A 21,466-nucleotide genomic window follows, 5' to 3' on the forward strand; every position below is an offset into this window, starting at 1 on the left:
ACGGTATGCTGGATTCAGTTACGTATTGCTTTACTATCAACGCAATGTGTGATGAACGATGCCATTTCGCGCCTAGAAAGATCTAAGTTTCATCAATTAATAAATGTAATGTCAGCTAATTTTATGTAATTATGTTATTGATTATTTTCTTGTTACAAATGCAGCTATTGAACTAAAAATTAATAAGTAATTAGTATGTGTACCAGTTATATCTGAAGGATTTCTCTTTTTATAAAAACGATCAAGTACTATTGTCTTTTGCCCGCCAACTTTTTCAATTCTAAGAAATTTCCCATGTTTTCAGAATCTTCATTTTCTCTAAACCCACAAGTTGTAACCTTAATTTAATAGTTGATTTGAAACCTGGCGACTAGCATATTTTGTCAAAGATTATTTATGTGGCCAAACTTTGGAATGGGGTGAGTAGAATGTTCAATATTTGTTCATTTTCCTAAATCTAAATCATTGGATTTATAATGTTTATCACAACTGGTGGTAAAACACAATAATAAAACAAAATACAGAATCATTTGAAGGACTGTATTCAAATCTTAGATTTCATGTACTATTTTTACTAATTGTCTACCTTTAACTTTAGGAAAATTATAATTAGTTGATTGGCTGATATGGTAAACCAGAATAAAGTAAAGTATATGCATTTTTAGAATTTCTAGTCAGGTCACGATCAAGTCATTTTCAATTTGAATTAGTTTGTTTTTCTGTATTTTTCTTAAAACACAATTCAAACAATTTAATGAACATAATAAATAATAATTTTTAAAAAATCATAATAATACAAAATAGAATCTTTTATTCAAATATTTATAAAATAAACAATATTTATTACTCACTAAATGAACAATTTTCATTTGAGTACTATTACGATACACGTGACGTAATTTTTAGTTTTCTGTATTTCCTTAAAATGAAATTCAAACAATTTAATAATCATGAATTCATAAATAATAATATTTTTAAAATTATTTTAATACATAATAAGAATCTTCATTTTAATATTTTATAGATATATAACATTTATTATTTATCAATTGAACTATCTTCATTTATAGTATTATTCATACATATGGCAATATTTTCTAGTTTTCTGTATTTCCTTAGATTGTAATTAAATTGATTTAGTAATAGTAATTAAAATTAAATAAGTAATCTATGATTATATTAGAACTGGAGTCTTTATTTTATTTATTAAAATTAAATTATTTCAGCGTTATTACATACTATACCAGTTTGATTAGTACTAATTGCTAGAATTTAGTATATTATGTATGTATAAGTACACTATGTGTTACAAAAGAATTATGTTTGAAAATTTATTGAACATATAATACTCACTGCTTTGGGCGTTTATAGTCTTAAGATTTTTATGGCATAAAATTAAGCAAGACAACTGCCGTTTATTGGATATTTTTAAAGTTTGTTATTAATAGTTATTAACATGTAGAACCAAAGTAAAATCGTACTGAAAATTATAGAACAGTATAGATTATAGACGTATATCAGTAAATAAAAACAGACTTTAAGACTTTAAGTAAAAAGCACTGAAACACAACAAAATGTAATGTGGTAATAAAGTACGTAAGCATAAGCGGATAAATTAATATTATATTATCAGTTGTTATTATAATTTGTTATTGATTTAAAAATAACCTTTGTTCTTTTAATCATAATCGCGATTCAAGATAATATTAAATCGTGTTTATATTATTATTATTGGATTATTTTGTTCCTAACCCAACTAATGTGATTGTTGTTTTGTAATAATATGTATAGAGAACTTAAAATAAGTGTTTACTTCAAAGAAATAATTTAGGAAAATATTTTAAATTTTTAATCTTATATTATGTTTAATAATATATAATATTCTTTCTTAATTTATGATGATTCAAATAATTGTACTGTTGAATTATCTGGAGGGGACAAAATAATACCTTTGTCCTTTAGAATATTATCGAAGTCCCCCTAGCTAACATTCCACAATTACGCCAATGGGAGTAGTCAGTACAGTAGATTGTTTTATGGTTGTTATAGGTTGTTATGGTTGATATCAAACATGTGTATGTGTGTGAGTTTTAACCACTGAAACCGGGTGGTCACCATCCGGAGCTAATAGTAATGCGTTACTTACTCAGGTTTGAACGACAAGTAATTAATAGTAAATTTTATATTGATCATTGCTTTTTTTTTTATTTTATTTTTATTTTTATGTATTATACTTATTTATTATGAATTTAATATTTAAGCTCTTTTAAGGTAATTATTTTTAAAAAATTACTCAAAGAAAAATCATTTTATAAATTAACTTACTTTATTAATATACGTATGCGGTGTGCCGTACCGGACATTATTCATTCATACATATATTTATATTTTAGAGTTAACTGAAATTTTTGAAGTAATATTTAGATATCAAATTAACATATCAGAATTTTAGAAAATAATCAAAAACAAAGTTATATATAAAAACCTAAACTAGTTTTGACAAAATAAATTTTATTTATTATAACATGACTAAAATTAATAATAACTGCAGCGATTTTAATTTTGACCAAATATTTAATGGTATTTACTAGACATGGTGTAACATTCAATATATTTCGATTGTTTTTGTGCTATTTGTAGATATTTAAAATTGTTGACTCTTTCTATTTATTTCGATTTATTATGTAAAGAATTAGGTTTGTTTGTGAGTAAAAAGCATGAATACTTATTAATAAGGTTTCTTGTGAGATTTTTAAAGCGATTACAAAACATAATTTTACTATCATGATTTTAAATTTTTATTCATTACTTATTATTACTAGATATGTTTAGTAAAATTTAAATGTCTTGTGCAATTACCACGAGACGTTCACGATTTATCTGATTATTATTAGGCATAAAAGTTATTCAAGAAGAAAATATGTAAGTTACATAAAAATATATTGTACATTATATTATTACGATTATACGTATATATATACATATATATATATATATAAACGGTATTCATTGAGTATGAGTTATTTTCAAAATTTAATCATCGAAAATATTTTGTTTTGACCTGAGGACATGAGTTTCGGCGTAAGGGCATTATGTATATACTATGTAATACTGCCTGTCATCGTTTCCCTAATTCATTTGTCTTATTCTCTCTTACTGTTCTCGTATCCACCATTTTATCTCGACGAGCCCATATAGCATATATATATGTGTGTGTGCGTGTGTTGAAAAATTCATTATTCAGAATACTACGAGGAAAACGGCCGACAGACGAATCGTACTTTTATGTCGGACGGGAGGGCAGCGCTGGCTGATACGCGTTCTGCTGGTCCATTCAAGTGATCATCACACGCGCGTTCGTCCCTCGTTCTGATGTTCGTTTCCCTTTTGGCTAGCTGTCCAACGCGATCCTGTTATAATAATAAAATATTCTTTGGATGATGGTGGTGGCGGTTTGCGCCGGCGAGTATACATTAATGAAGATTCGCACAAGGCATGGTGGTGTGATTAAAAAGGAAAAAGGAAAAAGAACGCTTTTGCAAGGTTAAAAATACGCATTGTCGAGTTTTAATCATGTTTCTATTTTTATTCTTTCGCATTCTTCGTTTATATAGTTTCCGTATCGTTAAAATTTTGTCCAATGTATATAATATACATTATATGTATATACTCTGACTGTCTGAAGTCGATGGTCGTGTCTACGACTCCAACGGCTGTCAACCGCTCGCTCGCGGGCCGTGTATAGTGTATACGTATGTACAGGCATTTTGTCGTACACGCAGAGTTCAATTTGTCGCGTTGCCGCCGTTTCAGTCGCGTACAGCCCGTCCCGGGGTGGCGAGTGGGCGGACATGTTAACTCCGGTAAGGGTTTGGGTGACGGTAATCGGTGTACACACAAACACACACACACACACACACGCATACTTACAATTTACACACATATTTATACATGTGTGTGTGTGTGTGTGTGTGTAGCGTGTGTTTGGCGCGCGGGGAGGAGGTGCGCCCATCTGTCTGCAGAATCAATATAATAAAAGGAAATTTTCAGCCGGCGGCAGTGACGAGGGAGGGCGCACGCGTCGCCCACGCCTCCTACGCCACCGCCGCTTTCAACCGACCCCCCCCCGCGACGGGCCGCCTCCACTCTCCCGAGTGCGACGCCTCCGCGGCACGCCGCGGATTTCGCGTATAATAATACTTTTGCTACTCGTACACTCGAGCGTACACATCGCGGACGTGCATAGCGTAGACACACGGGCGCCGCACACACACATCCGCCGCCGCCGCTGCCGTCGCTGCAATGGTCGACGACGCTGCCGCCGTCACCGCCGCCTGGTTGCGCGCCGACGAGTGTCACTGCGACCGTCGCCGCTTCACCCGCGATTAACCGTTACCGCGGTTAGCCGATTCGATTTTATTTGTTTTTCCGTACTCATCGGAATCGCATCCGTTTCGTGTTTATCCGCTCGGTCGTTTCCCGCACGGTAGTCGTCGCCGTCGTCGTGCGTTCGAGCATAGCGTGTGTGCCGCGGTTGGATCGCCATGTTTTTCGCCGGCGGCGCGTGTTGTTGTTGTCCCGTCGTCGCCGCCGCGCACGTATTCGTGTTGTTGATCGCCGTGGTCGTGACGCCGTTGCCCGGCATCCAGGCCCAGGCAGAGGACATACCGCACAACGAGTAAGTCTCCCCGACCGTTATGATGGTATCCGAAAATATTCGTTAATGTATCGATATCGTATTGATAACGTCACATGTACACGGTATTATATTTCATCACCTCGTGATTTGGTTTAATAACACGATGGTAATTATACGGTTAGGTATATAGTCTTATATTTATCCAACCGATAGTTTATCCGTACGCCAGCCTATAGTGACACAATACACCTAAATACGTCACTTAAACTCGAGTAACAAATAATTTTCCTAGTATGGCGTGCTGAAAGACTTACTAGAAACATAAAATTGCTTAATCAATAAGCAAAATAAATGTGATCTATAAAAATTTATGTCACGAAATCCGCATTTCATCAAAATAATCGATAGTTTAATCTAGGGCCTCCTATATATTTCTCTCCCTGTCCGTGTCAATACGCATACATGATTTAGAACCAATAGTTTGTTAATTAGTTTCACCATTGAGTCAGTGGTGAAACTGACGTAGGTACGTGAAAATCACTCGTCTATAGTGTGTAAACATTTTTATATTTTATTAATACTTTTAAGATATTAGATATACAAATATTGCGGTATAGAACGTGTTTGAGTGTTTCCTAACATTTCAGATACGTATTTTTAACACGCACGGATAGACTATTGCGATTTTTCGGTTAACACGTGGACGTTTACGTGCCATGTATTGTGTATATACTATATACTATATTTGTACCCATTCGTGCTATGTAGTCATTATTTATAGAACCATTATGTCAAACGGTTCGTGTCGAAATTGATTGATACATCGAGAATTCTATATTTTAATTGTTGTTATAACTTTTTAGAAACTCGAACCATTGAATGCGTTTTGATTATTTTTATATAATCCATAGATAACGGTATGTTGGGTATTCAATGTATGATTATTTACTCTTGATAATAATATATTATGCAATGTTCACAATAATAAATAGTACAGGTGCATTATTATGCGCTTATTTTAATCTTATTTATGATCTGATAAGACAATTTGAAAAGATATTGTATTATAAAAAATAAATAAATAAGTATTAAAACTGCTACTAGAAAAGTGGTACTTTTTACATGAAACTTTTAGAACGTTTTTGAATAATTTGTTAAAAAATATATAGATATGTACAACAGTGATTAAACTTGCTTCGCACAGAATCTAAAACCTAAAAGCGCTTTCAGACGAGACACTTTGATGTTGGTTATTTGTGTTTGAAAAGAATAGCACCATTAAGATAACATTATTATAAGTTCTAACTATACGCGTATATATGAGACACAGACACGGAGCGTGTGTCGCACTACCGAATTTGTGTATCTCGTCCCCTCGAGTCGCCAGAGAGTGTCTCGTTTGAAAGATATTTATTTTTATACAAATAGTAATTACTTATAATAAATAATGATATTTATTTAATATTTACCATTCATTGACTATAAGAAAAGAAGGTATTTATTGATTTTTTTTTTTATCAACCAACTCCGTTAACGAATTCACTACGTTTTTATATAGTAGAAGTTCTAATAAAAAAAAAAAATCACAAAGCTTTCATACCTTTCATTATATCATCTTCAAACACGTGCAATTATATTAAATAATCCATTCATATAATTAAAATGAATACTTACTTTTATTTCCTTGGAGTAGGAATAAAATAGTTATTTTGGGTTACCTTTTTTTAAAGTTATTTATTTTTATTGTGATTCATTTGAATTCGAAATAGCAATTCTAATAATATAACACATTGATATACATAAATACCTAAATGATTAAATCATTATGGAAATTTAACTGAATAAGAATAGTCACACAGTTGTCATAAAAATTGAAATCCATGAATTAATCGTCGTACATTATTAAAAAGTAATTGTGAGCGTATATATATATGGGTAGTTGGTAGATAATTGCCATCATAACGAAAATTTCCGTTTTTAATTTGTTTTCGATAACGATGGGGGAAACTGTTAAAAACCACGTATACACTGATACACTAAAGTTGCCTATACATTGCGCCGGCTAATAAATATCATCAGATAATAAAGTTATGATTTAAAAACATTGAAAATAACAACAAATATTTATTGTACAGCAAACTTAACACAAAATTGAGTTTTTTGTTTCTTATTGAAACTTAAAATTAAGTTCTAGTATCAATTTTTTTGATAAGGTGATATATTTACATTCTAAAAAATAAATTGAAAATTTGGATTTTTGAAAAGCTTATAAGAATATTAAATTAAAATATATTTACAAAAAAATTTAGTCACCACCTCACTTAAATCATTTGACTCATATCTTTCCCTTAAAAATCCCTTTACTTAAAAGTAAAGATACACTTTTTATTTTTTAGTTAAGAATTCAATTTCATATATTATAAACCGTTATAAATGTTAATTGACTAGGTATATGTAATATTGTTTTTAATTTATTATATTATTAAAACATTGTACTTTTATTATATTTTATGATTTTAATAATCTATTGTTATTGTTATTATATAGAATAACTGTGGTTTTATTTCATATCAGAAATGTTTTTCTTGGTTTTAATTTGATAATGAAATTGTTGTGTCAGGAAATATAAATAACTTATAAGTTATTAGTGTTATATTTTTATCATATAAATTATTATACAGTTTCTTTGTCCATATACAGATAATACAGATAAATAATAATTAATATTATAATTTTTTTTTTGGAAATATTTAAACTTATAAGTTAAGGGTATTCATTATTTTATTCGTTTTGACGGAAGATTTTATTTTTTTTAATCAAGTATTTCAATTTTAATATAATATTATACTGATAACTTTATTTTTATACTATAGAGGATATTTATCAGACAACGACCCTTTGCATATTAAATATTATCTTAATTAGTAATGCTAAAGACTTATATAATATTCCAAAAACTCTAAAAGTGTAAAACCATACTTAAGCTTTAAACTCTTCGCAACGGGATTAAAAATACTAAATAACTGAGTATAAATAAACAATTCACTAATCTGATTCCAGTACTGAAACTCGAGGCTTTTTAACTTTATATAAACTAAAGAAAAGTTAAATATACATAGCTTTATATTATATAGAAGCAAAATAATTTTAAACACCTTTAAGCTTTGGCTGTATAAATAATAATTATATCGAAGTAATAATGCAGTTGGGCAGCTCACAAAGTATTTCGCATAATTATTTTTAATTGATATATAACTGTATAAGTAATTATTTTAATTTGATAAAAAATCATCGAATATTACAGTTTAAATTCAAGATTTTAAAGAAAAGTAACTTTAAAAAAAAAATAGTAAAGTTATGGTAGAGTACCAGTAACAGTATGACTAGATTTTGTTTCGCTTATTTTTATTCTCCAAGATTAGAACTATTTTTAGATCTTTAATTGAGATAAATAACTTAAAAAGATTTTTAAATTGTTAATTAATGTTAATGGAAATAATAAACATAAAGTTAACTAAATACAAAATAAAAATTAAGTTAATAAGAGTACATTGGAAGCATTACATTTTAGAAACTAAAAATAGTTTATATTTTTCATTTTTCGCTTATGGCTGAATGATTTTTAGAATGAATGGAATATTGTGTTGAATTATATTATTAGAGTAGGTAGGTCTTTTATTAAGGAAATCAAATTGAATCACAAATAGAAAAATATTTAATTTAATAACATGAAATATGTACGTAAAACAAAATGCATTATATCATTTATGAGTAAATACTATATATAAATGTATATATTTATTTATATATATTATATTCTATGTACTAATTTACTTTTTTACAAACGATTTTTGAAACACGATGATAATTAATAATGTATAATATACTAAATTGAAGGATAATATATCTAATTATTAATTAATATAATAATATATATTTTATCGATTTTATAGGTGTGTTGTATCTATAAAATGTATACTTTATTTTAAAGTATTATAACTGAAACAAATAATATTATTATATAACAATGTATATATTAAAAAACTTTATCTATCTATATATATATATATATGATATTATAATTTAACTATGAAGTAACTAACCACAGTTAGTAAATACATTTACTAGTAATCCTTATTACATGGTTTAACGATTACAATTTAAATGATAAGTTAAAAATAGAATACTTGATATTAATAACTATGGAACTTTATAAAAATAAGTCTTATTTTCCATTATTTGCGATGATACTTTAATATTTATTACAAATTAACATACATTAAAAAATTAAAATTAAATATGTTACTTTCAAATATTACTGCAGTAATGATTCGTAAAGTCGTTAATGGTTATGTGATATATGCTTATATAAATACATAATAGTGAGTATAGTTATAATTTTTTAAGGTAATATTAATATTGTCTAAATATTAAATATAGCATCAATAGTTGGGTGGTTAAAATAATTATTAAGGTAACAGTTATTATATATTTTTTTAATTATTAAATGTTCATGGGCTTTTTATTATAAGTTTATAACAAACTCAAACAATGTTTTACAAAATGTACACATTTTTATAATATATTGGTCGTTGACTATTGCCGAATGTACGCTTCGAACTACAGTCGTCAGTTTATCAGTTCGTGTTCTGTAGTATTGACGATAAGTCGATAATGTTAGACAAAATCGATAAGATAAAAATATACGATAGGAAAGCCAGTATGCAATAAATAGTGAATACCTACCTACCTACCTACCAACTAATACGGAAACAAAATATTTTCAACTTTTGTATTGTGGAAAAATTTATGTATAATAATTGTTCATACAATTATAAAATAAAATAAAATTTATACTTAGTGTATACGTATTATGCAAAAACATGCGTTTTTTTTTATAAAATATGCACTTGAACCCAAAATATGCAAAAATATGCAAAATAAAAATTTGTAATATTATTTATTTAAGTATGATTGATGAAAACCCATTTATTGCATGTAATTGCTTATAAAAATATGAACATGCATAATATGCAAAATCCGGTTTTTAATTATAACGATACAATATTTAACAATTCATTTCAAAGATGTATATAAATATTAAATGTTACTGAAAGAAATATTTTGGTAAGTATGTACATAAGTAATATGTTTGGGTTTTCTCTCCCAGTGGAAATGTTTTAGTTTAATATATTATATTAAGTCATATAGTCTTCGGTGTTTGAAACGCCTTATGTTTTGAGAATAATCGAGTAGCTGGATTGCTGCTGGATTGGTGTGTTGATCTAACCTTGTCTCTTGGTTTTCGAGTTTTTTAAGTTTCATATGATTAGCCCTTTCTTTGAGCACTTGAGGCTTTAAAATGACATTAACGTTTAGCGAATAATATTTTAAAAACTTTCATCAATATTTTTCAAATAATTGTGCAGTGAAGTAAAGGTAGCAGCGTAAATCTGTTTGGCGAAAAAATAAAGTTCAAAAAAATTTGGGAGTATTCCAACAATGTCCAACAATTTGAGTTCACAATTTTTAAAAAAGAAAGACAATAGTCATTATTTACTAAGTTTTGTTTTAATGAGGTTGAACTTTTTTTTCATTGTTCAAGTTATTATCAACTAGGAGATTATATTTATTTATTTATTTTTTTTTAAACAATTATTGAAAATATTATGTTATATAAAAAGCATTTCAAATGAAACAAACAATACAATTGATAACTCTAATATTAATTGAGTACATAATTTGAAGTTTATTTTTTACATAATATTTATATTGTGTAATCTAATCTAAACTATCATACTTTTTCATAAGTTTTTGAGTATTATTTTTGTGGAAGTTTTGATAAAACAATGTAAACAATAATGCTGTATTTGAAACAATTTTGTCTCTTATAATGACATCTGTAAATTTTTACCCATACAAATACATAAAAGTATAACAGTATAATAATATTATAATACATACATTATATTGTAAATTCCACTTGAATGTATTTTAATTGATGTATTTATTTGATGATAAAATAGAACCATATTAAAATGATCTATTATAATATATCGAATAAATATCTTGGAAAAATATATTAATACTTATCTAAAACTAGGTTATTGTTCTTTGAGAAAGTTAAAAAATTCATAGAAGTATTGAATAGGAATAAAGTATATACAATAATAAAACAAAAAAAAAGTAAATTTTGATAAATATAAATTTATTAAAAAGATTAAATTTAAGATGATGAGGATCGCAATTCAGCTAAAATAAAAAATAAAATAAAATTTAATTTAATTATGTGATATTTTTGAATTTTTAATAAATATACCAAATACTTTTTATGTCTTATTTCAATTTGGAAAATATATATTGTGTATAAAAATGATTTATAAATAGGTACCGGGTACATAATATTTTTTTATATTGCATTGTAAAAATGTCTTATTAAACCTAAAAATCATTTTTATTCATAAATTGGATTCCTTTTTAGTTTTAAATTTTTTTTAACTAAATTTTACTTTTGAATTTATATCGTAATTGAAATTCAAAATAAAAGATTTAAATAAATAATTACTAATTAGTAAAATTGTGGTGTATTATGGCTGGAAATAACTTGATTGAAGATTGAACCCTACGTTGAAAATAATTGGTGTTATCCTGTAAATATTTTTATATTAATTTTTAATTTTTATATTTTAGTAATGGATAAAAATAATTTTATAGAAAATATTCAATTTTAAGCTTTTTGTTCAAGCCATGAAAATTATTTCCAGAGTTCATATTAATAATTTTCTGATTCAAGATAAATGTATACATAGGTACTAACATGATAATAAAATGTAAATTTTAAAATAATAAAAAAATATTGCATGAAATGTTTTTAATATGAATTTTTTAATTTAATATATCTAGCTCCAGTGTAACATGTGCCTCGCTTTCAGCTATGAATATAGCGCATACAATATATGTTTCAATGTAAGAGCTATCATTCCGAACTTAAATAGTTAACTATACAATAAATATTGAAAATAAAATTTGGTTGTCATAGATATTATATGGATAGATATGATAAATTTATTTTATTTTACAGTTTAAATTTGTGAAATTTACTCAGTAGAGCAACCAAAATAAATTCTAAATGGATTTTATAGATACATATTAATTATATTTTTTATTATTTTATTTTATTTTATTTTTTATATTTTTTTAACAATTTTTATTAAAATCAAATAAAATATAGTACTTGATTTGCATACTCAAGTCTAAAATAAGGCTTAAAGGGGAAGTATAGATCTAGGGGCCCCTCATCCTCTTAAATCTCTTCAACGCCACAAGTTGAGTCTCTGAAATGAAATTATGCATGTCTTCAGTGTACGGATATCTGAGTTTAGAATCATTTTTCAAATTTAAAACATATGAACGATTTGTTATAGTTAATATATTAAAATTAAAATAGGATAGGTATCTATAAAAAAACGTATCGAAGATTTAAAAAATTGCATTTTGTATTTTATTTCACGTGTAGTTATATATAGAATATAAAAATATAATATTTCTTAAATTCGTTAATTTATTATGTATTTTAAACAGTGTAATAATAATTAATATTTTATATTTATGAATAATAGTCATTCAAATATTTTACAATTAATTAAATAAGTAGTTAACTAGGTATTTAATATATTGTTTCAAAATACATTTAAAATAATATCAAATTGATGTATTATAATTTATTTTTATTTAATTAAATAAATTTACCTAAGAAAAAAAATTGTATTATGTATAAATATAATTTGTAATACAAGTTTTTAATAATTTTTGAATTGTATTAATACAGAAAAAAAGCGTTTGATTATGTATTTTTGTAAGGAGTGAATAATTTACTGAAGTGAGTGCATTATATTCATATTTATTATGTGTTATCTTTCTTCATAGTCGACAATTAATATTATAATTTACTTGAAAGTATTTTCGAAATGGGTTTTGAACCCCTAAAATCCCCGGTCGTGAACACTTATATACTTACCCATGTCCGTCGTATTTCTAAGTGCACTAATAAAACGAGCAAGTGTTAACACGATTTTTCACTGTTCCAAACCTAATACATTAATAGATTACATATGCATGAATATTCAAAATCTAAAGAACATTTTAGCTTAAAGCCTATTGGTTTGTGTTTAAATAAGTCTTTATATTATGTATAAAACCACAGTATTATTTTATTTTAATTATTATTTTATAATAAACATTATTTAACGAACCAAAGACGGTGGCTATTACACTATTTATATATATTGAGTGTAACGCGACTATTATAATTGCTATAACGACTATACATGAAATGATATATTATGCAAGTGTACATAAATAATAATATATACTTTACGAGGACGAGTGGGGGCAGCCACTGTGCCTATGCATATGGGAGAGACATGATATGGACGTATGATATATAAATAAGGTTGGAGGTGAGTATAGGGTATAGGGGGTAGAAAATCTAAAGCTAGATACAGCAGGATTATAGCCATCGTAGCGTAGTATGCCATTAATTTTATCTTGAATTTGATCCCCGGTGGTTTTCTAAAAGGGCATTTATTTGTGTACCGCGCATGTAACGTCCGTATATAGTAGCCCGTATAATGAACGGAATCAGTGAAATATTGCACTGTAACCGCCCGGGGGCAACAGATGCCATTACGAAACCCGTAATAAAATTTTATCTCTTACGCGGTGGCGGTGCATGAGCAGTGGCGTTGTCGGACGGAGAATGCTGTGGTGCCCGTCGGTGGCTGAGGTGGTGGTAGAGGCGGCGGCGGCGCTATATAGTGGCGTCGTGGATATCATCCTTATTTTATATTGTTTTGCGACACACCGGGCGGCTCGCCACAACCTCCATGCCGACGCAGGGCAAGGGATTATGTTGGTGGCAACACCGGACTTATATTTAATAATATGATGTATAATAAAATAACAGCTATAATAATTCAATGTATTTCTTTTTTTTCGTTTTTCATAATCTAGTTTATGTCACACATTTGTGAAATAATTATTGTGCAGTTATTTTTTTGAAATACTCGAGACTCTACTTTTTCTAATACAACAACCTCGTGACATTTATTTATTATTTGTTTTTCTTTTGTAATTATTATTAATGGTCGTTTTCACTGGAACTTAGTTAGTGTTAAAATTTATGGGTACTAAAGTACAACTTACGTTTATCATAAAACGTTTAATAAAAATTTTAAGGAAAAACGCATCTATATAGTATCCAACGTTTAATATATATATATAGGTTATAGTGAATGGATGTAGACGTGGTCAATTACGTCATTTATCTAAAAGTCGGTGAATTTTGTAAATTTAGACATTCCCCGGTTATTGACGTCAATTACCTGTTTAGTTGGAGATTGGAGAATGATGTTCAATTAATTTATATTGGTATGAATGAAATTCAAGAACGTTCAGTTATGAGTGTTTATGTGACAAAGCTTCATTTGTTAAAAATATCATGACAAAAGTAGATAGACGAACGAAAATCCAATTAGCTATAACCCAAGTAATACTATGAAATAGTTTATTCGTTTATTACTTATTAGTTTATTAGTTAATATCTCCACTTATATTTTTGCAAGTTGTGTGTGCGATGACTGTGTAGTTTATAATCATTTCTACTTATTAGTAGTGTAATTATTGAACTGTTTAAATAAAGTCTTAATTAAATTTAAGAGTTGTGGTTTTATTTAATTATAGTATTAGAGTATGGAGAATCAAAAAAAAATTTAAAGTAACAGTCGAAAAAGTTATAAACAATAATAAGAGAAGTGACAATATATTTTATTTTAGTTTTAAAGAATGTAACAATAAGATTCAAAAAGTAAAGGAGTTGAAAAATGGAACACATAAAAAAAAAATGGTAACGAATAATATGCTACTGCATAAACATGATTTTGTGACAATAGGTGGAAAAGAAAGGTTAATTAAATCTATAGTTTAAAATGACACTAACATTTTATATTACGTCACAGTATATGAATCATTTGAAGCTATTTGCACGATACATTTGGCGATAGAACATATAGATAGAAATTGTGTGATAACTATGTTAAAAACAAAATATTGTAACGTGACAACGGAGGCAGTAATGGCATATTTAGGCAGTAATTGTCAAATAAAACAATCGAATTAAAAAAAAAAGGACTATCGTCATTAACCGCTTATTTTGGTAAATTACGTTAATAGCTGGTGAAAGATGATGTACATTTAAGGTTAAAACGTGTTTTTTTACAACATTTGTCTACATTATTGAATTATTTTGATAAATAACGTCATTGACTGGGGAATTTTCGTCGTTCAATATAACATATAAATACATACATACATAGTACATATATATATGTATATATTATATAATATATATGTATTATAAAGTGACATTTAATAAATATATTTTAAATTTAATACGTGTAAATCGTTTTAAAAATCAAATTAATTGTACGAGTTATATACATAATTATATTGGTAAACAGAAATCTTAAAAAAACGACGAAAATTGATCAACCGTGAACCGAATACACACACACACATAATATAATATATTATATCTATTAAGAATAAGTTAATTCAAATTATGAATAATTTAAATCATTAATAAAAAGCAGAATAGTGATTTGGTAGAATGTTACAATTTATGTAATATTATATTTTTTGGTGTTGTCATTTAGTATTTTTAGAATAAAAATGTGCAAACATGTTAAATAAGTCATTTGTATTTCAATTTTAAAATTTAATATTTAACATACCTATATACCTATATATATATATATATATATATATATATTCTATTCACATAAACCATATTATAATTTGTCATGTTACAATTTGTATTTATTTACATTTTAAATAAATCATGTATAAACATAAATGCATTTTAATAATTTTTTTGATTAATTTTAAATTACTATTGAATCTATGCATATTAAGATATGATACATATCATTTGGTAATGATATATACAAAAAAATTGTGGTTATAATAAAAATAAAAGTAAATTAGTAGTCTGACTTTCAAAATTACATTTTTGAAATTAATAACATTGTTCATTTTATGAGTATAGGTGATAAATTATAAGTTATAATTATTCTTAAACCTATCAAGTATAAAAGTGTAGGAACGAAATGGACGCAAAAACTTCTGTAAAACAACTCAGAAAATTGATAAATTTTATAAAGTTTATTAATGGAATATTAATGTTCAAAGAAAAGTTTCTACATGAAGTCTATGTGGCCAAGTTTTCTAAGCTAATGAATAAATTAATTAAATTTTTATTATTTTATTACTTGATACTATTAATAAATGACTTGCTTATAATTGAATATTATAGAATACGGAATTGGGTTGGATAAAAATGAACGCATTCACTACGTAAATTGTAAAAATAAACACATAAAATTAATGTTTATTATACTAAATGATAATATACTATTTTTCATAGTTAAGAAAAATATAAAAATTATGAAAGGCACAACACTGTACCGAAAATATACTGGATTTTATAACTAATTTAAATAGGTACTTGACGAACAGTATTTAAATAAAGCATAACTATTTTATGTATTTACTTTATTATTCAAAATTATCATTATAATATTTATATATTCTTCTAAAATTCTTGGTGCATATTTTACAAATTGAAATATTGTATTGAATTGCATTTTTTTTTTTTTTTATTCGTGTCAAGCAACTTTTGCATATTATAATGATGATAGATTAAAATTAACTGATATGAGTAAATAACATAAATAAACATATAATAAGACGATTATATAATAATAATAACTATGTATACAATAGTTAATAAATCAAAAAATAGTTTATTTGGTGTCAGTTTAGTTTTGAAACGTAGTATAGTATTATTGGGAGCTGTGTATCAAATTCTTTCTCGCTAGAAATTGGCAACTTCTATTCCGTCTTTCGTTACTGATATGATTTTGTCCATTGTACAGGGAATTGGGCAACTAAATTATTCATTAGAAATAAAGCCACATTTTACTTGATTTTCTTTAGATTGTCCTACCTATATTCTTAATCTGCTTATTGTTTTCCACATAAGTCTCTTTAAATTATTTTCTGCAGGTTGATGTACGGCTGGCTCCATCCATTTCCTGGTATCTTTTTCTAGAGAAAGTTTTCATTTGTTGAATTTTTTTTTGTCTTGGTTTTTTTACAGTATTTTTTATATATTTTGGAAAACTCTTCGTTGATTTCAGGCGTTTATTCAAAAAACTAGATGTAACTTGTCGCTATTTGTTTTGTTCTTGCTAGTTAGCCTTAACTCCCCGACGTTTATTAGGAGAGGCAATATTACATTAATATAATGTTTATTTATATTTAATCATAATAGCCACGAGAAACTGTTGTTAAATGATTTTACTTAAATGTAGTAATGCAATATTGATTCTAAAACACGACACAAATTTATATGTGTAGTAAAATTCGTGAGGGGTATATATAGAAAATGTTATATCATTGCAATTATTATGGTAGATACTCATGAAATAGTATGTATTTTAGATGTACAGATAAATGGCTCCGCAATGCCGAAATGACATGTTTGCGAAAAAAATATCAATAAAAACATAGATAAAAATTCTAAATACGGAAATAAGTCATGACTTATATTACACGAGTACGATATTAAGTATATACATACTTGTGTTACGTATTTTATTTCTATGTTTGTGACGATATTTTTCCTGTATAGGTCAAAAAAAAAAAAACAATAAAATGTTTGCTTAAAAAATAAATCCTGCTTGAACAGTTGAAATTTGGAGTACGACAAGGAAAGCTGCATATTATAGAAACTTTATTAATGTACATAATATTGGCTTTTAGTATATGGCGCGTGTACTAAAATTGAATGATTGTCATATTCCTAGTTTATTACCAATGTTTCACAAGTATATAACACATGTTTCAAGTTAAATATTAATTCAGGTTTACCTATTTTCTATAAGCTATTTGGCATGAAAAGCTCTATTTCAATAGCAATTAAATTATGTTGAATACCTAAAATTGACATTTATAATTATTTCTGTCATGTAAATACGCTTAGATTATAAATGAATAATGTTGATTTTAGACAAATAATTGATAACTAATCATAGTTTATAATATATATTATTTAGTCTTATAATCTATTAAATTTGCATCAAACTAAATTTAAATAAAACTCTATCACAAGATATACTTATTGGGGAGTTGCAAATCTTTGTATTTTAGATTCTGAGTGGAGTAACGTATTGATTTTGTAATGATGTATGTTTTTTCGTCCTATTCACCTTCTGAAGTAGTAAAAAATTTTTCGATTTTATACTTTGGTGGTGGTTTTCAGAAGCGAATTTGGTAATATATTTCAAAATAACTGGGAGGAAAAAGATAGGTAAGTGGTTATCTATATTGGGTATCGAGTGACTCACTATTGAATGCATGTTAATTTAAATTTAATGATGTATCTTTCTGTACGAAAAACGATTGTGAATAGGAAACAGTCTATCAGCATGTATCACTAAATGATATGTTTTTTTGGTATAATTATTAAAGTAATTTATTTTATTTTTGGTATTAAAGTAGGTTGATATAATTTTTTTTTTAAATATTGGATTAATTATTATAATAATATATTATATTTACACAGTATACTATATTATATCAACTTATATAACTCAAAATGTAATAACATAGGTATACGTATACCTAAAAATAATATAAAACAATAAAAATAGATTCATAGTGCCTCTATAAATAGATAATATTTTAAAATCAATCAAAAATATTATTGTGTTTAGTGAAATTCATAGTAATGTAAAATTTTTTTCTTATGAATTTATAATTATAAAATAATTTAATAATTTTTACAATTTTTATGAATTTTGTCTAAATTCTAAGTATTGTGACTAAAGACTTTCAATATTTTTTAATCAAGAAATTAATAACTTGTAAGAAGCTTTGAATTTAATTTTTAAGCATTTTTCCTATTAAATAATTTTAAATTGACATTCATAAAAAAATTAAATATTTCTTATGCCTATAAATGCTCATAAATAGTTGAAATATTTTGAAAATTTTATTGAATAAAAAAAATTTCAAGTATTTACGTTACATCAAAAAAATCAAAAAATGTTTTTGTCGAAAAACATTTTGGTTTTTAAATTTGTATGTATTTTTCCTACGTATAATAATAAGTACTGAGAATTTTCAAGCTTAACATCTCTAAAGTATAAAATAGATCCAATCGGATATTCAGAATCATCTCAATTCTCAATATTTGAAAATTGAAGCATTTTATCAACAAATTATCGTGTACCCCCCAAAAAAAAACTTCATTTTATTTCAACATTAATGCAATATTTCTAATAAGTTTTATCATAAAAATTTAAAAAATATTAATATAAATAAATAAAATAATTTTTATAAGAATTTTAAATTCAAATTTTGATAAAATTACATAGGTATTTACAATGAAATAATTTCAATATAATATTTAGATAAATTTTAAGATATAAATTTTCTTTACCCTGAATCTATTCCACTGCTTTATGGTGAAGTGGTTTTATTGACTTAAAATAATCGAATTAAAGCGGAATGTGGATGAATAAGAAAGAATTTGTTCAAATGGGGATTGTCGAAAGATAACAAGTGTGAATGTGGAAGAGATGTCAAGGCGATAAACAGATATATAAATGCTTTAACTTTGAAGGAACGCGTAACAAAGAAAATGTGGACATGATTAATGACAACGCTATAAAATTGGCAACTTACTCGATGTATAAAATATAACTGCAAAAGAATGACTTGACACGAAAAGAAGAAGAATTGATTCAAAAATTAATAATAATAGTATAATATGGTGTAGATATAGGTATACTATTATAATAACTAAAAACTAATAAAAACGTAATGCTTTCTGAAAAAATTAAACATGTCATCCATTAAAGTGACCTCCACTTGACGCCAAATGTATAGTAGAACGGTACACTTCCTCACTTTTTTCTATATTATTTTTTCTACATATATTTGATAAATAAAAGTAATAATTATTCTATAAAATCAGTTGTGTAAAATTTTTTTTATAAATATTATACACATGTTATTAATTATTTGTATAACAATTTACTGTATTCTATAAAATGACATGAATCATATAACTAAAAACAAAATATTATCTTTTGGGTCAAATTATGTACATTTTGATTTGTGTATTATATAGTATATACGATTATTAATTTGTATAAATATTGCTAATGTTCTGATTGTAATTATATTATTTTATTGCATTCTCATACATATCATAGAGTTATTGAAATTAATTGCGGTACATTTCTCAGGAATGTGTGGGACATTTATTTAATATATATGATTTCTTTATGTACAGTGAAACATTAAAACACAATATAATTCAATTTTACGCAGATATTACAAATTTAATTTAATGAAATTAAAATTGCTATTATCTTATACATACAAAAATATCGTATTAATATTACTACCTCATGTCTATATTATAACTGTTTAAGACAAAAATATGTGTACGGTCGTTATATGCGTGATGTACACACCTAAATAAATAATTACATTCAGTGAGATTTAACCACTATATTTTTATTTAAACAGCGTATGTTAACACAAAATTTATGGATTTAGAGGGGCTGTACTGCTGTAGTGACAACGACTGACTTCTCCTGGGCCAAGGGTGGTCGGGCAGACCCGATATGGCTCAAAACTGTTTACGCGTCGGAATGCCATATAATGTGACCGTACTTGTTCTCACGGATACACAGATACATACATATATATATATACAAAATAAATGTTTATAATACAATTTACTATTTCTCGATGAGATGGGTTCATAATACGATTTAATATGGTCGAACAAAATACACGTACCACCACTCCAGTCGGAATATATATATATAACTACCTACAAAACCGATTACCGTACAGGAGACATTCTATAAATATTATTTAAAACAAAACAAAAAACAAAAAAACCGCGAAAATTAACGCTCTACCGAATCATTTCGTACACATTAATATATAGCTGTACGTGTCTGTAATGTGCGTTTTATATCTGTATACTACGGTAAACACTGTTGCAAAGATCTGCAGGATTTCATGATTGTACCTAATATTATTCTCGTGAAAATAAACGCATATTATACGTTGCACCCATACATATTATCGCATTATAATATTTATATTATTATTATTACTATTATACGCCGCAGATGTGATCGGCTCGGAGACAAACTATTGACGGTCGCGCAGAATAAATAAATAAATAATAATAATAATAATAATAATGATAAGGAGTAAAAAAAATCGCTTATACGTATAAAATATTATATTATTATAATTTTATTATATCGACGGCACACGGGGGATGTTAGTCGTCGTCGTGATCTGGCGGCGCGCGGAGGGAAATCTTTACACGTGGTGGCGGAGGAGACGGCGAGTGCTAGCCACCCCCCCCCCGCGAGCGAGGAAAAACTCGCAAAGCGCGGGGACTGTGTCCGGTGCAGGTCGCGCACGCGCACCGCCGCCCGCACCCGCGCCGACTCCCGTGTCGCTCGCACGCGCACGCGCCCGCGCTCACCTTTTTCCGCGCGGCGGCGACGGGAGGTCAATGCCGACCGAACAACACCAAAGGGTCTCTGCGTGTACGTACACGTCGAATGCGATCGATACCGCGCGGCGGCCGGAGACGCTAGCGCTCCGTGCACGCCGTAACGTACTATCGTGAAAGTCGTAGTATTAGTAGTAGTAGTAGTAGTAGTA

At 27.2% G+C, this 21,466-nt stretch overlaps 1 protein-coding gene across 3 annotated transcripts in view; it reads left to right on the top strand.

The window, feature by feature from the left end:
- Positions 1-4,222: 4,222 nt before the first annotated feature.
- The window catches only part of LOC112590853 (voltage-dependent calcium channel subunit alpha-2/delta-3), a gene marked incomplete at its 3' end in the record, with an annotated part of 34,391 nt that continues 17,147 nt past the window's right edge, over positions 4,223-21,466 (top strand). For 2 of the 3 annotated variants that reach the window (XM_025334434.1, XM_025334435.1), the window contains 1 exon segment: positions 4,223-4,678. In XM_025334434.1, the coding sequence (XP_025190219.1) occupies positions 4,545-4,678 (134 nt within the window). 3 annotated transcript variants of the gene reach the window in all.

The sequence above is a fragment of the Melanaphis sacchari genome, unplaced genomic scaffold, assembly GCF_002803265.2.
Source record: "Melanaphis sacchari strain LSU unplaced genomic scaffold, SCAv2.0 Contig120_pilon_pilon, whole genome shotgun sequence".
NCBI lineage: Eukaryota > Metazoa > Arthropoda > Insecta > Hemiptera > Aphididae > Melanaphis > Melanaphis sacchari.